At 37.7% G+C, this 19,484-nt stretch overlaps 1 protein-coding gene across 1 annotated transcript; it reads right to left on the bottom strand.

Annotated features, from left to right (window-relative positions):
- Window positions 1-17,545: 17,545 nt before the first annotated feature.
- LOC108368995 (uncharacterized) lies at window positions 17,546-18,376 on the bottom strand. Its single transcript, XM_017623961.1, has one exon. The coding sequence runs from the start codon at window positions 18,374-18,376 to the stop codon at window positions 17,546-17,548; it is 831 nt and encodes a 276-aa protein (XP_017479450.1).
- Between the last annotated feature and the right edge of the window lie 1,108 nt (window positions 18,377-19,484).

Genomic DNA, 19,484 nt, shown 5'->3' with positions numbered 1-19,484 from the left:
TAGCTTATCAAATTTTAGTAAAACAAAGTGCAAATGCGAAGTTTCTGAAAAATTCCGCTGACTCTACACTTACACTTAATTGTACTAAAATTCAATGGGCTATAAAACTGCATATTCAAAATGTTTTTAAACAACATTAAAAAGCTCAAAACTTAGATAGAATTTTCCAAAATTTTTCTACTTTTTACACAAAGTTGGAAATTTGGAATTATACAGTTTCTGCTTAAAAATAGACTATATTGAAAATAACTTAAATTAAACAATAAAAAAAATAGTTGGTAAAACTTTTCAATATGGGGTGGGTTACAGTTATTAGGACGAGTGCATGTTAAAATTATTATTTTAAAAATAAGTGAAATGACATAAATGAATAGACTGAATTGTTTTTTAATTTTATAGTTATTAGATTACAAGTACTTGTTAAAATTAATTTCTTTAAAAGTGAAATGAATAGACTGAATTTTTTTTTAACTTTATAGTTATTAAATTAAGACGAGTGCAAGTTAAATTAATATTTAAAAAATAAGTGAAATGAATAGACTGAATTTGTTTTAGTTTTATAGTTATTAGATTAATAGGTTTTTATAGTTAGAAAGTAGAATTAATAAAATAAAAAAAATGCATTAAAAAGGTAGTTAATAGTAAAAAAGTGGATTAATAAAAGAATGAATTTAATTATTTATTGGTGTTTTCGGATATAGATTAATGTTTATAGGAAACTTGTAATATTTGTGCTTGCGGAAACTGCGAGCTATTGCAGTTCTAATAGCGGTCACATTCACATCATTTTCGCCAACTCTTGTAGTGTGGCTTGGCTAACTTCTAGCATAAATATCTTCTCTTGAATCTTGCATCCAAGCAATAGAAACTTCGTCATTTTCTAATTTCAAGAAGTTGTGCAAAATTCAGCATGTTCTAACTATGGTGTTTATGTTTTTTGGGGCGACTTGTTAGCCTCTACCTATTTTTCTGAACCGTGCTTTAAGTTGACCGAATGCATTTTCGATTAGACGACGACACCTAGATACTAGTTGGTAGTCAAAGGTTTTTTCTATAGACGGCTGATTTGGCGAATATGGAAACGGTTTCATCATATACCGGGAGAGGCGAAAAGCAGAATCCCCTATTAGTAGAACGGGTACATTGATGCTGCCTATAAATTTGCTATTCTGTATAAAAATATCGGCAGTTTCATGGAATATTTTCAATGTACTCTTTTCGAAAATATAGGAGTCGTTGTTTCTACCAGTAGATCCAATATTTATGTAAGTAAATTTTGATCTGTAAAAAGTTTAGGCATTACATTAAATTATTATAAATAAATTTTAATAAAAGTTTCAAAATACCGGTGGTCACAGCTCGCCAGCAAGATCACTGAATACCAACCCTTGTATTTGTAATAGTCTGTTGCATCATCTTTTGGTGGTTGAACTTCTATGTGGCAGCCATCCACAGCTCCAAAGCTTTGAGGAAACCCAATTCGCGCGAATCCATCAACAACTTTTCTGATTTCGTGTTTATTTGGAGGATAGGAATTAATGCAGTCAGATAGATTTTCGCATACTGCTTGGCAAAAATCCAAAACAATTTCACCAACAGTACTGCGTCCTACTCCGAAAAGACTTGCAACAGTCCTGTACTCCGCTGCAGATCCCAATGCGAATAGTGAGATAGCAACTCTTTTATGAAGTGGAATGCATGGCCTCATATGAGTGTCCGCCTTTTCGATGCCTCGAACTTTTTCACAAATTATCCGAAAAGCATTTCTATTGAGTCGAAAATTTTCTTTGAAGCGATTTTCGTCCATTAAAGGCACATCACGTTCCCAAAAAGCGCCACTGCGATCCTTTAAAGAATATCGCATGTTTATTGTACTAATGGAAATAAAAGATATACTTATCAATTTCCACAGCTGCCTTCCTCTTATATCAGGAAGTGTAACAATCCCAGCTTCAAACATCGTGGTAAGCTCTATGCTTGCCCATACATTAATTATTTTCATATTGTTGAATAATTTTAAGAGAAGAAGGTTAAGTTTCTTTTTAAATAAGTAATTGTTTTTTGCCAACAAAATAGCGGCAAAACGTATTTTTTCTCTTCTTTCCATTTTGAGCTCAAAGTTTTTGTCAAATCAGATGATAACTAAATGCGCAGGTAGAAGAAGAAAATTCGTTATGCACAATGGTGCTGTCTGTTAGGGGCAAAAATGATATTTGCATTTGTACCACTTAATTCAACTTAACTCAGCCTGTCTGTCTCCGCTATTACAGGCCAAGTGAATAATTCAGCTTTATTAAGTTCTATAAATAAATTGTGACGGAGTAGTATATTTTTTGCTTCATTCTCATATAAAGAACGGAACATTTTCTCAGGTTTCAGGGCAACGCAAAGCAAGAGTTCCCATATAAAAGGGCAGAACTTTTTTTGAGAAAAGAAAACGCTATTAGACTTGACTTGACTTGAAAATTGTATATCCGGCAAAAGAGCAGCGCATGTATGTAGTTACCCACAAAAAAAACTTCACTTAGAAACTTGGAGAACTATAGGTTTTTGATTTCCAAGTGCAAAGAGAGCCGTGAGAGAATAATGCTGACATTTTTTTTTTAATAAATTTCCTACAAATGTGCCACTTAAATATAATTTTTTGTATAAATGAAATTCATCAATAATAATACGACAGAAAATAAAATCAAAAACAACCACAATTTGATACGCGTAAATGCATTTGTTTTACTGGTAATTTTGTATCCATTTTGGTGTACTGATATTCAAAAGAAAATGAAAAGGTAATAGGTGACACGCTGAGTTATCGTTTCTAAGTGTCTAGGTATGTAGGTCAAGTCAAGTCTAAGTCTTGCATAACCCAGCTTCAAGACGAAAATCTTATTAATGTTTATTTATTTATTTAGCCAATGAATACAATAAAAGTTCTTATAGGCTAAGTAGAAAATAGTTTGACATTATTAATACATAATAAGAAAAAATAAAACTACTTATAAAAAAGATTAAGAGAATTCCTAAATCGATTTTTTGAAGTTGAAAAATCGATATCAACATATTTATAAATTCTGTTGAATTCAATTAAGGCTCTAGTGATGGGAGCATTTCGTGCATATAGAGCCCTAAAAATACCAACATGGAAAAACTCTGAGCAGCGTAGAGGTCTGGCAGGTATATTAAAGAAAATCCTCTCAAGGAGCACGGGACAGTCTACAACACCACAGACTAGATCGAAAACAAAAGATAAAGAAAGGATTATTCTCCTACTTTGCAAGGATTTTAAGTTTATCAACAGGCATCTCGATTCATAGGAAGGGATAGGGTCCGAAAAGCGTAAGTTATGTAGCGCAAACCGTAAGAAAATTTTTTGGATCCGCTCAATCCTAGCAATATGACACGCATAATAAGGAGACCAGATAAAGGACGCGTATTCAAGTCTGGAGCGTACAAAAGCCATATACAAAAGTTTCAGTGTATACGGGTCGGTGAATTCCCTACCATGGCGCCTTACAAAAGCAAGCATGGATTACGATTTTGTAATAATAAAATTTATATGATTAGCGAATGTAAACTTTGAGTCAAAAATTACTCATAGGTCCTTAATTTCATTTAAACGCTGTAGTGGCGACATGGAAATATGATAAGAGCTCTGAATAATATTACAACGTTTAGCATAGGTAACGTAAAAGCATTTATTTGTATTCAAAGAAAGACGATTTTTTATGCACCAATTGCTAACATTATCGATATCGTTTTGCATAAATTGAGAATCGAGAGAGTTACTAATCGGATAATAAATCTTAAGATCATCCGCGTAAAGCAGAAACCTTGACGAGGAGAAACATGTACAGATATCGGTAATAAACAAGGCAAAAAGCAATGGACCCAGGATGCTACCTTGTGGGACTCCTGAGCGTGCAACAAAAGGCAGAGACCTAACATTGTTTGATAATAGAATTTCACATAATTGAAAACTAGTGTGAATGACCAAAACAAACGACGCTAATAGTCAGTGATGCCATATAAATAAACAATGCAATTAGATCACTCGGTTTCCTGTTTGCAACTTTTTTGTCACTGTTTTTGTCACAGTCATGGATGAAAATCACTGCGACTGCAAAGTCACAGTCATAAATAACGTTGTTCCTCGTAAGTCACGAGATCGCCCATCTCTAATTCAGAGTGAAATGATTGCTACAAATTCGACAATTTTTTAAAAACATCCTTAGAGGTGGACCGCATGCATCCACCCATTTCTTGCAGACGCTTTAATCTTTTGGAAAACTGTGATTTAATACAAAATGCCTATAAGAAATTTAGAAAAAAATACGCATTCTGACTAATTCACTTTCAATAACTATGTACTTACGAATGCAGGGCTATATTATTCAATTTGTTTCTCTTTTTTCCGCATACAAAACATCGATGCGACATTTTTATACCCAGGCGCACTTGTGCACAAGGTTTTACAACTTTGTTCACATAACGGTTGTTTGTAACAGGCAAAACGAATCGAGAGAGATATAGACAAATGTATACATACATGAGCAGAATGAAAAGAAAAACCGATTAAGTGGTGACTGTCCGTCCGTCCGTCCGTCTGTGCCCACGATAACTCTAGTCAAAATTGAGATATCTTAACGAAACTTTGTAGGTGCACTTCTTTCGGGCACAGGACGGATGGTATTGAAAATGGGCAAAATCGGACAATAACTACGCCTACCTCCGATAATTTAGTAAATACTGAAGATTATGCACTCAAAATTGATATTTACAATAATTTTTAGACGAAAAATAAGAATATTATAAATTTTTGGAAAATGGGCGTAGCCACTCCCACTTATGGTTACACGTGTATATCTTGATAACCGCTGTATCAATTTCTTCCAAACTTGGTACAGTTGTTAGCCTTACTACAGCATACCAAATGGCCGAAAATTTTTAAAATCGGACAATAACCACGCCCACATCTCATATAACGGTAATTTGGAGAAATACGAAATCTTCGATAAATCAGTAAATATTAAAGCTAATTTATTCAAAATTGATGCTTGCAATAATTCTTTTCCAAAAAGTACGTTTATGCTAAAATTTTTAAAAATGGTAACATAGATGTATTCCGGTAACCGTTCTACCAATGTGTACCAAACAAGGAATAATTTTTGGGCTTGCCACGTAAAAGCAAAGCGTTGAAAATTATTGAAATCGGACTAAAATTACGGCCGCTTTTCATGTAACGGTAAATTTCAGAAATGATTGAAACTTCAATATTTCGAAATTTAAGGACGCTAATTTACTCAAAATTGATACACGCCGGTTTCCATATAGCGGCAGCTTTTGGAAATATGAAAATCATATACTTAATACTCGCGCCGGGTATTTAATGTTCGGCTCCGCCCGAACTTAGACATTCTTACTTGTTTAAATTTATTTTATGCACATTCAAATTTCGTTTTTTAAGCTAAAAAATTAACCACCGCCACTGAGATTTGTTTTGAATTTATGTGCCATTTTTGAAATATGCTTGCTCGGTTTTCTTTTTTTTTCACAATATATCCGTACTGTAATGTTTTCGGATTGCACTTGTAGGTACATACTAGCCATATAGAAGTATTATAAGCAGGGAACGGATTTTATGGAAATTGCCTTTTTTTCTGCTAAAGAGATAGAGTATATTCGATTAAGAATGTCCACGATTTAGCTTTCGCTGCCTTTCGTTGCATTTTTTAAAATATTTGCCTTTTTTTGTCTTTTCTACATTTAAAAAAGTGATTAGGTATAGCATTTACAATTTTTTTTTAAGAATAAAAAAGATACACATGCCCATGCGGCTTATAGAAGCGCAGGGACCTCTTGCCAAATTGGTGTTGGAAAAATTCAACGCCGTTTTCTCAGCTAACGTAGGCTTGGGAACAATAAGGGGTGTGGATAAAATTGTAAAGGGCGAGGAGAACGCCCTTATTCCTGATAATATGAACGTTTCAAACGTTCCATATTTAAACTGGGCTCCACTTGTATCAACTAGCGTCGAGCGCACATTTAGTACATTCAAGGCTTTTCTTCGCGAAAATCGAATGAAAATGCTGCCAGAAAACTTCAAAATGCATCTTGTGGTTCAATGTTACTACAACTATACAGATTAAAGTTTTATGAGTTAGAAACTCGAAAGAATAAAATAGTCAAAGATTCAAAGTACAAATTTTTCATATAATGAAACTAGTTCATAGTTTTTCTCTTTTTACTTGTAATATAAACGTTTCTAAAATAAATGTATTTTTTGATTGTTCTTCGTATTTTCTGTCTTTTTTTAGTGCCTTATTTTGCTTTTTTTTGCAACACCTAGTGCCTTTTCCTGCCTTTTTCGCTATTTTGTTTTGCCTTTTTTGCAATACCCAGTGCCTTTTCCTGCCTTTTTCGCTATTTTATTTTGCCTTTTCCAGCCTATTTCGTTATTTTATTTTGCCTTTTTTATAGGTTTTTAGGTCCTAAAAATCTGTTCCCTGATTATAAGCATAGGGCTGGGTTTGAACCCTGTTTCCGAATAAAACTTAGTGTCCAACTCTTAAGAAAGTGGCCGGAAATAAATTCCATTATTTCGTATGTGAGAATAGTAGTGTCCCAGTTGCCATCTAATATTTCACAGCCTGCTGTCTCACTTTTTCCTGATGAAATAATAGAACTGTAGGTCTCTCCACTTTTGTGACAATATCAAGGTAGCCAAACACTAACATATTACTAACATATTGGCGCTTGGTTGGCCAAACTATTAATATTATTATTATTATTAGTTAAGCAGCGTTGCTGCCGCATGGATGTGTGTTCGGCTACCAACTTGTTGGTCACGGATTAAAATCCTGTGTCACGGACGCCGTGAGAAAAAAGATGAATCCGGGAATGTATAACTCCAAAGACTGATACATTCCTGGGTACATGACTAAACATGGCCATTTCCGACTGGGATTACTTCATACGACGCAAAAGAGTAAAAAATATAAATTGTTTGCGATTGTGGGGGTCATGTGCAGTGTTACCAGAAGTTTTTGGATGAACCGGCTAAATTGGCAAATAAAACCGGCTAAAAACGGCTAAAATGTTTCAACTAAATTTCACATGTTTTATTTAAATAAATCACGAGTACTATACGAGTCACTATTTCTTGGAGAGAAGTTACAAATTCGAGCCGGAAAAAATTTTGCCAGCAAGAATTTGCAATTAGGAAAAAGATATGATTGTGGCACATGGTTGGATTTTTTGTCGACGATAATTTGAATAAACAAGTTCGTTAAATTTAAAAATTTACAAACTGGAGCGATTTTAAAATGAAAAATGTAAGTTAATACTTGTTTACTTAATTAATTTAGTTAATTCCAATGATTTGAAAGGTACTCGGAAAAAAAACTATTTATTACTATTACTATCTGATATTTTGAGTGATAATTCTCGCTGGATTTTCGACGAACAAACCTATTATCTTCCCTACAAGGCCTTTTCAGACTGACCGATTCTCAATACACTCAAATAGAAACCAATAAACAACAGATAAAAAACGCTGTAAAAATTTGCCTTCAATTTTAAGGCAGTAAAACAACGACCTTAAGTTAACATCAACCGAGGCCATATGTTGACAGGGGATGCAAAATCACAGTTACACAAAAGAACTGGTCATATTTTTCTGATGTAAAATATGATGCTAAAAGACTGTAGATCTCCCATTTAGATGATCGGTCATATGGCCGGAAGATGTCTCGTAGAATTCCCAGCGAGTTTTACTTTACATAAAAATTTGTGCTCTTTTATTTTCATTTTGACTCACTTCAGTGTTGGTTCCTTTAATTCAAGTTGGCATTCGGTTTTTGGAATTTGAATAAGTTCTCAGCAAAAACGTTTGCTTAAAAAAATACATATGTGTACATAGTGCTTGAAAATATAAATTTTTCCATTACCTTAAACCTTTGGGAGTGGGCAAAAATTATGTTTTTTAATTTAGGCAGAATTTATTATGCGCTATCTGGGAAGACAATATCTACATGTAATATTTATTCTGTTTGTTGGCTCTATATCCAAACACAAACGTATCTTAAGAGTCTTAACAGTGAAACAATTTCTTATTTTCTAAGTTGGCGAATAAAACTTCACACTTAAAATTAAGACATTTATAACAAACATTTTATGAAGAAAATCCCTTCTTCGTTTAAAATAAAATAAGCGAAATCGGCCCAATTTCATACAATCCTGCCTGACATGAAAATTTTCTCCACGATAAGGCTACTAGCATTTCTAACAGATTTTGGGTCGCTTAGTCAAAAATGGAAACATATATACATATTTGAAATTTAAGAAAACAAGGCAAATAGCAAAATCGGCTAAAAACGGCTATTTTTTTCAGCAAAACGGCTAACAAATCGGCTGCCGGCTAAATTGAAATTTCTCCGGCTGTTTGCTATCGCAACCGGCTAAATCTAGCCGGAAAACGACTAAAATGGCAACACTGGTCATGTGTGTAAATGTTTCTACGAGAAAACGATGTCACCTAACGAACGAATTTACTCCCAGGGGAATAATAAGGCCGCACATTCCTTCACTTAGCCAAATGAACGAACTTTTCTAGTGTGATTAAATATACGGTCATATGTAGATGTTTGTGTGTTTGCAAATGCACATACACCTGAGCATATGCGTGCACTATTGGGGTTATGTTCATTGACTTTTGGCATTTGTTTTCTACCCTAATTTGCGAATAAGACGTCCTTTATTGTTAACATTTTAGGCGATCCTTTGGTTTCAAAGATTCACTATTTTCTGTTTTTTGTGTGCAGTTTTCATTTAACGGAAATACATTCGAGATTGATGTCCTTCAAAGAGTTACATCTTTGGAAAGAAAAGTCAATTGGTCACTGCGTCCATTAGCCAAAGCCAGCAATGTTAGTGCTGCACATTCTAAGAAACGCACGAAAATTAGACAAAAGTAGATAAATTAATGGTTTAATGGAGGCTAAATGAAAGAGGGATAAGGTGCAAGTTACAAAGAGTGAATGTAGGCTAAGGGACAAAGAACGAAGCAGTGGACTCCTGCTATATGAAATAAATTAGACAGACAAACGCTCGCACAACTTACACGATTCGCATTTGTTTCAAGCGTGGGCGTCGGTGGTATCACTAGCGTTGGCGCTGACTTTTGAAGTGGCACTGGTATTGGTTTAGGTATTTATGCCTTGGATTTGAGGGCTGGTATTGCTGTTGTCGGTACGCAACCAGCCATTGGCAGAAAGCCGAAAACAGTTGCGTGCGAGACGGCCTGGTAGACGGTTCCTGTCATATTTTATTCTGCGCTAGCCTTCGATTGACTCTCTTTTAACCAAAGCTCAAGTGTGTAAGACGACCGTGTATACGCAAATTCTGTAAAAAGTGTCAGTAAAAATAAGGTAGCTTGCGTGCGTGCGTGATCAGTGGACTAATGGTTATTATTTACCTTAAAGATATTTGCTATTCGTCTTTGTGATCGTATTTATTAACGTTAATGCAATCGCCAGTGCGCTGGCTTTTGAGTGATTGTTTTTATATACGTACTGCCCACGACTGTGGAGTAGGTCTGGGACTGCTCGTATATTGGGATAAAAACCGGGTATGGTGGTTAATATCCGTCAAACTTTGCTATCCGGATATCCGATTAGTATCTGCTCATTTTGTTATCCGGATATTCTAAACAGTGTTTCAACAGATTCGTAAAATAGTTAAAACTACTGATTCTATTGGGTTGCAAAATAAATAATAAAACACTTCAGTGATACACAAACAATTGTTTTTTTTTGTTGTTTTTAGATTTGAAAATCCGAATGCTTGGTAAATATCCTGATATTCTGATTTTTATTTGGATATTAGAATATCTGGATTATACTGATGTTCAAAAAATCTAGATAGAACTCCCTGCCCTACTGTGAAGTGATCGAAAATTTCCCATAAAGCAATTGTTGCTGCAGTTCATATCGTCGCCTGGGTAAAAGATTGTCGTAAGCGTCATACGTACGTGAGTAACATACGAGAATCTTTTATCCAGGCGACGATATCACAATGCGTGTACGTAATTTGATTGGCTGGCAGGAGTGTTGATATAAGTTGCATTCCTTACCTCCCAGAAAAAGTCCGAAGTAGTCAGATGTAGTCCTAAAAGCGTTCCTTAACTCGAAAATAGCAGCAAAAATGAGAGAGAAACACTCAGTGAGAGTGACTCTTTTCAGTCCGAAGTAGTCAGATTAAGTCAGAAGAATTTTTGCTGGCAAAATCTTGAAAAGTGTCAAACTCAACTAAATTTAAATTAACAGAAATTAAAGAATACACGAAAAGTGAGAGTAATCTAAAAACTAAAAAAAAAAAATTGAAAATGGAAGGAGGCAAAAAAATAATACATAGTAATAGTTTATTGTGCTTGTGCTTGTGTGAGTGTGTTTTGTACATACATTTCTATTCTTATTTGACGTTAGTTTTGTTGTTGCCATTCTTTAGACTAAAAATTTGTTTTTTTGCGTTCCTTTACTTCTTCCTGTTATTCTCTTTTAGTGAGCGCATTTTGCTTACGCTCTTGTATTTTGACACATTTCAGATTTTAGTCCGAAAAGATAAGGAATTGACTTATAATGTACACTAACGGTAAATAAAGTTCCTGTCAATTTTTAAACCCTTTTCGCATTCTGTGTACTCTTGTAACCGGTAAATTTCGTTACCATCTCATAAGCTGGTAACAAAGTATTGCATAGTGTATTGCTGAATATTTTAACTGTATTACCAACGTACCTAGAATCGCGATGACAGGAAATGGTACATTTTTTTTTGGTAATAAAATTTTCCTGTTACAAAATCTTCGCTAACGTGCAGAATAGATCCGTAAATGCAGAATAATGATAAATTTTTTTAATTAGTGACATTATCGGCGGCGATGCGATAAAAATCTGATAAATTAATTACCGACCAGACTGTTAACATTCTTCGCCTAACATATACGACATATATATATGTGTATATACATTAGGACGGGTCGAAAATACACAAAATGTTTGGTACGAAAATTGTATTGGTGTTAAAAGGTGCTATTTTAATCCCTTGTTCTAGAAAACAAATCAAGGTTCTCTGCAACAATATCTTCAGTCTGCGGGATGAGCTTGAAAATTTGAAAATAACAGTGGGAACACAATTTTTCCAAATTTTTACAGCGTGTAGATCAAATCTAGAACTTATTTCCTATCATAAACTCATAAAAACTAAATTCGGCAAATTAAAAGTAAGGAACATCAATATATTAATAAGTTAAGTAGGGAATAAGAATTAATTGATTAAAATATTAATGTTACTTACTTTTATTTTGCACAATTTATTTTTTTATGATTTTATGAGAGGGAGGAAGTTCCAGATTTGATCTACACAAATCGTTGTAAAAACTTTAAAATTTTGTATTCCCACCTTAAATTAAAATTTTCAAGCTCATTCCGCAGACTGAAGACAGTGTCGATGAGAAACAGAATTTATTTTCTAGAATAAGGGATTAAAATAGCACCTTTTCAGACATATACAATTTTCGTATCAAACATTTTATTTTTTTCGACCCGTCCTTATATACATATGTGCATACACAGATGCAAATTGACTCGTTTACACAGTACCTAACTAAGGCAAGCATAAAAGTATAGTACGTATATGTATATGCGTTCAAAATAATAGCAGAGCTAGATTTTTTTTTCAGTTTTTGAGACTTTTCTTGTGTTTGCTTAATGTTAATTATTTGATTTACAACAAACGGCATACACATCCACATTTCAAGATTTGCAAAAAATTACCTGTAAAAATTAAAAAAATATTCACCGAAATTTCAATTTTTTTTAATAGAATCATTAAATTATAGTACAACAAAATCAACATTTTTTTACGCTTTTCATTATCTTCCATATAAAAGAAGCTTCGAGCATACTTTTGTATGTACATATGGATATGTGAAAATGCATAACAGCGCCAGCAAAAACAATTAGTAAAGATTAACTCGAATTCCTAGCCAGTTCAAACTTAAACTTTTTCCTAAAAAATACAAGAAGCTTGTTTTTCTTGGGTCACGTCGAATTACTTTTTTATGGAGCTTTAAAATCTTAAGGTTACATGTAATTAATATAAAAAAAACTTAAAAAATCTGTAATTATCAGGCAAGTTCTGCAAATCGTACGATTGCGTTGTATATTTTTAATCAAAGTATTAAATTTTTCAAATAGAACCTGCTAGAAACACATTATTTACGTTATATCCATCGGTTTAGTGCCCAATTTTTCCCTCTTTGTCATAAATCCTCCGAAATAGATTTTGTAAATCGCACCGATTTGAAATCGTACGATGTGCAGAACATGCCTTGCTCTTTTTTATGATCTTAGATTTAATAAAAAGGTATTAAAGAGTACTTTTAGCTATTTTTTCGAACTCTAGCATAAAAGACTCTTAAACACAATATAAATTTTAAAGCGCCCGATAAACAAATAGTTTGACGTGACCCAAGAAAAGCAAAAACATTATCGTTATCAGGAGGCCAAGCACACTTTTCAAACTTCGTGGATTTTTTTTAAGCGTACATTTATTTACAGTGTTATGCACTGGAATTTTGACATTTTGTTGAAAATTTGTTAATTTTTATATATTTTTTGTTGAAGGCTTGAAACGTGGAATTATATGGCGTTTGTTATAGGTAGAATGGGTTGGTCTTTTATAAAAAAAATAATAAACATAAACTAAACAAAAGTTAAACTTCTCGAAATGTAGCGCTGCTATTATTTTGCCGCAGGTGTATATACATATGTACACACATATGTATTTCCTCTAGTGTTCATGTAAAAAATAATAGAACAAACTGTGTGAAGTGCCTTTATTTCGGTATTTCTTTATTGTCAGCCACATCTGCCAGCTCTGCACAGCTGGGAGTGTTGAGTTTTGATGAGATCCCATAGTTATCGCAACAGTTGTAAAAGCGATGACACCATCGCGCACATGAAAAATATCCATTTAATTACTGTGAAATCGATGTAGAAAGTAGTGCGAATGTGGTGACAAGCATAAATCATTCCGAAAGCACAATATTGATATACAAATGCATTTTCTCAAAAAGTGCATGCAAACATACATACATACATATGTAACTATATTGCGTTCATGAGTATTAATGCGGTAAGTAGTACTACCAGTAGTGGACATTTATTTCATCATTTTCAGTTTCTATACATATAAAATTAGTAGGAAAATAATAATTACACAAAATAAAATAAACAATGAGTTATAAAAATAACATTATATGTTGTGTGTCACACTTAATGTTAATTAAAAAATATTAACTAGGGCTCGGATATTTCTGCAAGTGCAGTAGATGGGTAGAAACTCATTATAGGAAGGAAGTGAGTTAATTTGGTCCTACAATGTTTAGCATATTTACACATATTTTGCATGTTTGCATATTTTTTGCATATTTGAAATTTTTTTATATATATTTTGCATATTTTTGTATAGGTGTATTTTGCATATTTCCAATAAATAAAGTTTTATAAGCACGCCAGCCTGATAGCAGCCCTTGTTAACTCTTCTGCATGAATCGCGATGACCCGTTGCGCCAGCATAGAACGTATTGGATTCCAGTAACGATTGTACTCCATGCCGTAGAGCAGAATTGCGCATGGTATCGAAGGTGGCATTGTCAAAAGCACCCTCAATGTCTACAAATATGCCCAAGGGGACTTCTATCATTGCTAATAAGAAAACCAGATTTTGCAAAGCCGTCTCACAAGATTTCCCCGCCTGGTAGGCATGTTGATGCAAATACAGAGGTTGTGATGAGATCGCCTCCCTGCGAATGCGCAATTCTACCAACCTTTCCAGTTTTAGCATGAAGGAAGTCAGGCTTGTAGCTTCGGTTTCGGCATCCTTACCAATCTTAGGTAAGTAAAAAGGCAACATCAACCAGATTCCAAGGTGGAAGTATGTAGGCAAGTGCAATCGATGCTGTGAAAATCTTTTTCAAGGTCGCCAACTAAAGCTTAAACTTAAGTACCATAGGTAAGATGCCATTTGGACCGGGTGATTTGAGACTGTCAAATGACTCAACAGCATATCTTAGGACAGTTCTAGCAACAAACTAGTTGTACCTTGACACTGTGGTTCTCGCATACCCTCCCTCATCAGTCGGGGGAAAGGAAGGCGTAACCATCAACTGATTTCCAGGCAATTGAGTTGCTAGAAAAACAGAGTGTTTCAATCCTAGTCTACCTTAAAGACCCATCAGGCCTCTTGAGTGAACGCAGCTTTATGGTTTGGTCCTTCTTCAGAACTTTTACCACCCTTGCCGTTTGACGCAAGGTTTAATCCCGCTGCAGTACTCTTAAAAAAGAGACCGTCTTCGCAGAGCGAATTATAGTACGTTCCCACGGTACGTATTTCGCTCTCCCATTCGTAACTAGCTTTCTCATTCGTATTTGGCTCTGTAGACAGTGAAGCCTTTTCCCCCTGTGCGCGGTATTCTTTGCTCCACAGCCTTAAGCCAATCCCAGTTAGCTTTTGGGTGAGGTATTTTACCATAAAGGCTTCATCCCTCGCTTATGAACGAGCATTAGCTACAGTGACGGAGGCAATGACGGCCCGGATCAGATGGATCTTACAGTGTTTAATTTCCGCGGTATTCATCTGCCAAGTCTAATCCGCCCTAACCATTATGACAATGAGTGGATGGCCTTTCACGTGCTCACAATAAGTTGGCCGGGCGCCCTAGACCTCCATACGTAGTTGGAAGGCTTTGATGCTTCGAGGGCATAGCGATGGCAGTTTTACCTCGACTGACCCTAGCCAATGTTTGTTGCTGGGAGTACCACAAGGCTTGCGTGCCCACTATGTCAACTAAGTGCCGCTTTGCAGATTTTACTGCTGCTTCCCACAACCCCCCTTGGTGGGAGGCGCTCGTCGTGATGAAGTGCCATCGGGTCCCCAAGTCAGCGAGGGACTGGATATTTTGATCGTGGTTCCAGGCAGCCAAATCCTCCTTCAGAACGCGGTTAGCTCCTACGAACGCAGTACCGTTGACGCTGTACAAGTCCCTGCAGGCACCTCGCCGGCTAATAAACCGGGTGAGCACGTATAAAAAAGCCTGCGTAGAGAGATCATCTGACACCTCAATGTGGACAGCTTTCGTCGTCATACAAATAAAAATAGCTAATTATGTTTTTACCGTAGTCCGTGATCTTTTGGATCCAATACGCAAGTTGAACGGACCGCAGTAATCAACTCCGGACGCGATGAAGGGTCGAACCGCATTGACACGATGTCGAGGTAGCGGAGCCATTTGTTGCGTTAAGACAGCACCTCGGTTCCGATGACAAACGATACATTTGAGAATCAGGCTACGCACCGCTACTCTCCCGTGTATAATCCAAAAGCGACAGCGAAGAGTTTGAAGAGTCAGCTGGGTTCCGCCATGAAGAATGTCTATATGTGCCTGTCTAATGAGCAGCTGGACTAGTCCCGTCGACTTCGGAAGAATGATTGGGTGCCTATGGGCACCCGACCTCCAACCCGTAATAATCCATGATAATCCAGATAAGGGTGTAACGGAATTAGACTACTCGAAGTTGCTAACGCTAACCCACCCTGCAGACACCTAATGTCCTTCAGAAAAGCATTCCCTTGATCGATCCTCACAAGCCACTCTAACGGCTCATCGATCTCCTGTGTGTCAATTGTGGGATGCCGAAAGCCACGGCTTCTCGGAAGCCACATCAGTATTAAAGCCATGGTATGCAGAAGTTTCTTCAGCGAGCTGAATCGATCCGTAAGCGGAATAATTTCTCCATCTAAACGTCGCGTTGTCAAAGTTGTGCAAGTGGCTATGACGGTTAAACACTGTACCCTGCTTTCACTATTTATTATAGCTTCGTCGTCATTATTTAGCTTAGGTTCGAAAGGGGGACCTACCTTATCGTCGCGTAGCCAGCTGGGACCACTCCACCATAAATAGTGCTTTAAAAGTTCTGAAGCCGGTACACCCCGACTGGCGCAGTCGGCTGGATTTTGCGATGAACGTACATAATGCCATTCATCCTTCATACTCAGCTCTTGTATCTGCCGAACTCTGTTGGATACATATGTTTTCAGCGTGCCTGGTTGCTTTCGCAGCCAACAGAGAGTGATAGTCGAGTCAGACCACAAATAGGCAACTTAGTTAACCAATCCTAATGCCTATATGACATTTCGAAGAGTTTCGGATAATAAGAGTGCCGCGCACAGCTCCAAACGAGGAATTGTGGCTCCCTTTAGAGGTGCTACCTTAGTCCTGGCAGTTATTAAAGCCACGTGAACGTTTCCCTGGAGTTTGGGTGTCTTAGCGTACATCACAGCAGCATATGCCCTTTGGCTGGCATCACAAAACCCGTAGAGCATGGTGGCCGACTCCTCTTTCATCCCAAGCCAACGAGGTATCCGCATCATATTGAGAGCATTGAGGTCATTTCGAAATTTAAGCCAAGTTTACCGCAATTCAGTTGTCAGGGGAGTATCCCAATCAATACCTGCGGACCAAAGAATTCGAATAAATATCTTACCGACAACCACCACCGGTGACAAGAATCCCACAACCCTAACGACGTCGTCCCTGTGGATCGACCCCATAGAGGCTGCACGCTTCTTGGGGATGCCGTTAGTGGAACTCGACGACAACGACTGAGATATCAACCGATCTGGGCGGGGTTGTTGTAGCCGCTACAACAACAACAACAACAAGAATCCCGTTGGGTCAAACAGCTTCGCCACCTCGCTGAGCACACTACGCTTGGTGCATATACCGCCGGGCTCCTTAAGTTCCACATTGAGGTCAGGGCTGCATCAATACTGTACTCTTTAGGCGATGAGTCTCTACCAATCTGAGTTAAGACAGAGGGGCTATTTGAATTCCACTTCTGCAGCTTAAAACATCCAGCTGTCAATATGTTATCTATATTGGATGCCAAAGTGATAGCACCTTCGACCGTGCTGCAACTTACAAGAAAATCATCCACGTAGAATGACGAGAGAATGGTGTCCCGCGCTATAATGCCCATATTGCGATTGTGAATCTTATCAAAATTGTCGTACGCACACTGATGCATAGCTCTTACCGCATTATCAGGACTGCACGTCATGCCATACGTGACAGTAGACAGTCGGTAAGTAATTACTTCCTCTGAAGGTGATTCACGCCAAAGTATGCGCTGAAAGTCTCTATCTTGCGGTGCCACGAGTACCTGGCGAAACATTTTCTCCACATCGGCGGTGATAGCGACCGCATAACATCGCAAACGGAGTATAATGTTGATTAACGAATCTTGAATGGGAGAGCCGACGAGCTGCAAATCGTTGAGTGAGAGCCCGTTCGAGGTAGGAGCGGACGCATTAAATACCACGCGGAATTTTCCCATCACAGCATGGTGCAGAATATAATAGCATCGTGGCTGAACGAATGGCTCAAGAACTCTCTCCATGTGGCCAAGGGTCTCATATTCCCTCATAAATGCTAAACTTTTGCATGCATGTCCGGATCATCGGTCAGACTTCGTTCCAAACGTGATAACTGGCGCCGAGGGCTGACGTACGAGTCGCCTAATGGTTGACAGTCTTGGCGGAGGGGCAACCTCACAATATAGCGTCCCTCTGCCGCACGCCGGTGAGTAGTGGCAAAGAACCGCTCGAATTCATCATTCAAGCACTTGGATGTAACGGGTACTTCTTCAAGCTTCCAAAAATTGCAGATAAGTTCCTCTAAATAAGGTTCGTCTCTAATCTGCGCGCAATAAATTCCAACTGTTGCATTCGCAGTGCTCTGAACTGATGCTGGTCCGAATACAACCCAACCAAGTCGGGTAAGTTGTGCATGAGGTTCGTCACACCCACCGTGTATGACATCTTTCTCAACGATCGAACCCCAGACATCAGCACCAAGAAGTACATCAACATTACCCGGGGTACCGAAATATGGATCTTCCAACTGAAGACTTGCCAAATGTCCCCATTGCCCAATATCGACGCTAACCGCGGGGGTAACTGAAGTAATCGAACCAATGACCAATACGTGATTGTCTAGCTCAAACTGAGAAAATATGCTTTTTATTGTAAAGCGGACGCTACCCTTGGTTCTCGTACACGCAACTCCGCCAATGCCCTCCACCATAATCTCACACTTGCTCCTATAAAGACCCAAACTATTAGCCAAACTTTCGGAAATTAAACTTACTTGAGAACCAGGGTCGCATAATATACGGAATATTCGGTGGCTCGCGCTGTAGCCAGCAAAACGGTTTGACTTCCTTTGCCGACATTGGTAATGGTTGTATTGCTTGCTAGTCATAATGATGGTGGGACTGGATTGGCTATACTGTCTGGCTTAGCCATAGGAGTATCTACCCCGCCAGATGAACTATGTTGCTGTGATTTGTGGCGGCAAAAAACGTATGATGTCTGTGGCCGCACTAGCGGCAGTTGGCGGAGGAGCATAGTTTAGATAGGTGTCCGGATCACAAACAGTTAAAGCACAAATTCGATCGCTTTAAAGCTTCAAAGGCTTCATAGCCATAATGGCCGGGCAACGTATAAACTTGTATGGTCAGTGCTGACATTTGCCATCGCCAGTCGTGGCGAGGTTGGACTTTAGAGAGCGGGGAGTGTTCTTCTACTTTGAGGAAGAATGCGGCACTTCGGGACGATCCGCTACCTGACAAAATTCGCTCGAGAGACTATGTGCTCGTTTCTCTAAAAACGCTAGCAATGCAATCAAAGTTGATAGCTTGGTGAGAGAGCAATGCATACACCATTCTCGCTGTGTTCTAGCGGAGAGTTTAGAAACCACAATGGTTATGGTAAGCGCATCCCACTTGTCGACAGGTAACTTCATTACCGTTAACGCTCGTAAGGATTCGTGTACCACATCAACGACGCCCAATAATTCCTTGTACGTATCCTTGCCATTGACTTCATGTTCAAAAATCTAGCAACGTGAATCTCCGCTAATTGCTTAGGGTTGTCATACCGACCTTTCAGCGCCTTCCACACTTCCACGTACCCACCTGAATACAGCTTGGCGTATTTTCCCCAGCTTGTAAGCCACCGGCAAATCCCGATTATGTACCAACGTCTCAAACGAATCCTTGAATGCAAGCCAAGCCGTCAAATGATGGTATACAAAGTGGCTCTAATTTTAATTCCATCGGCGAAGCCTTGTTGGTTGACGACTGAGAGTCACACTCAAATCCTTCTTCGGTGGAGTCCAACCTCACTGTATGGATCTCTAATTCATCCTCCTTGGCTGCGGCAACCAAAGTCTCATGATTGTTGAGCATCCGATCAAAATGCACTGCAGCAGATTTTAAGCGTTGATCAATTTGGGTGACGTTGAGCTCACCAGGCTTGCCTTATTTCATTTTCCAAGATCGAAGAAAATATCCACAATTATCTGCGAA

This window comes from Rhagoletis zephyria, unplaced genomic scaffold, assembly GCF_001687245.7.
Source record: "Rhagoletis zephyria isolate East Lansing unplaced genomic scaffold, Rhagoletis_zephyria_1.1 Rzeph_scaffold_00056, whole genome shotgun sequence".
NCBI lineage: Eukaryota > Metazoa > Arthropoda > Insecta > Diptera > Tephritidae > Rhagoletis > Rhagoletis zephyria.
Note: the sequence above shows the minus strand (reverse complement) of the source record. Positions and strands in the feature narration are given on the sequence as shown.

Bases quoted from the DNA above. Each gene is read 5' to 3' on its own strand.
- LOC108368995 (XM_017623961.1), bottom strand. From the start codon at position 18,376: ATGACTAGCAAGCAATACAACCATTACCAATGTCGGCAAAGGAAGTCA.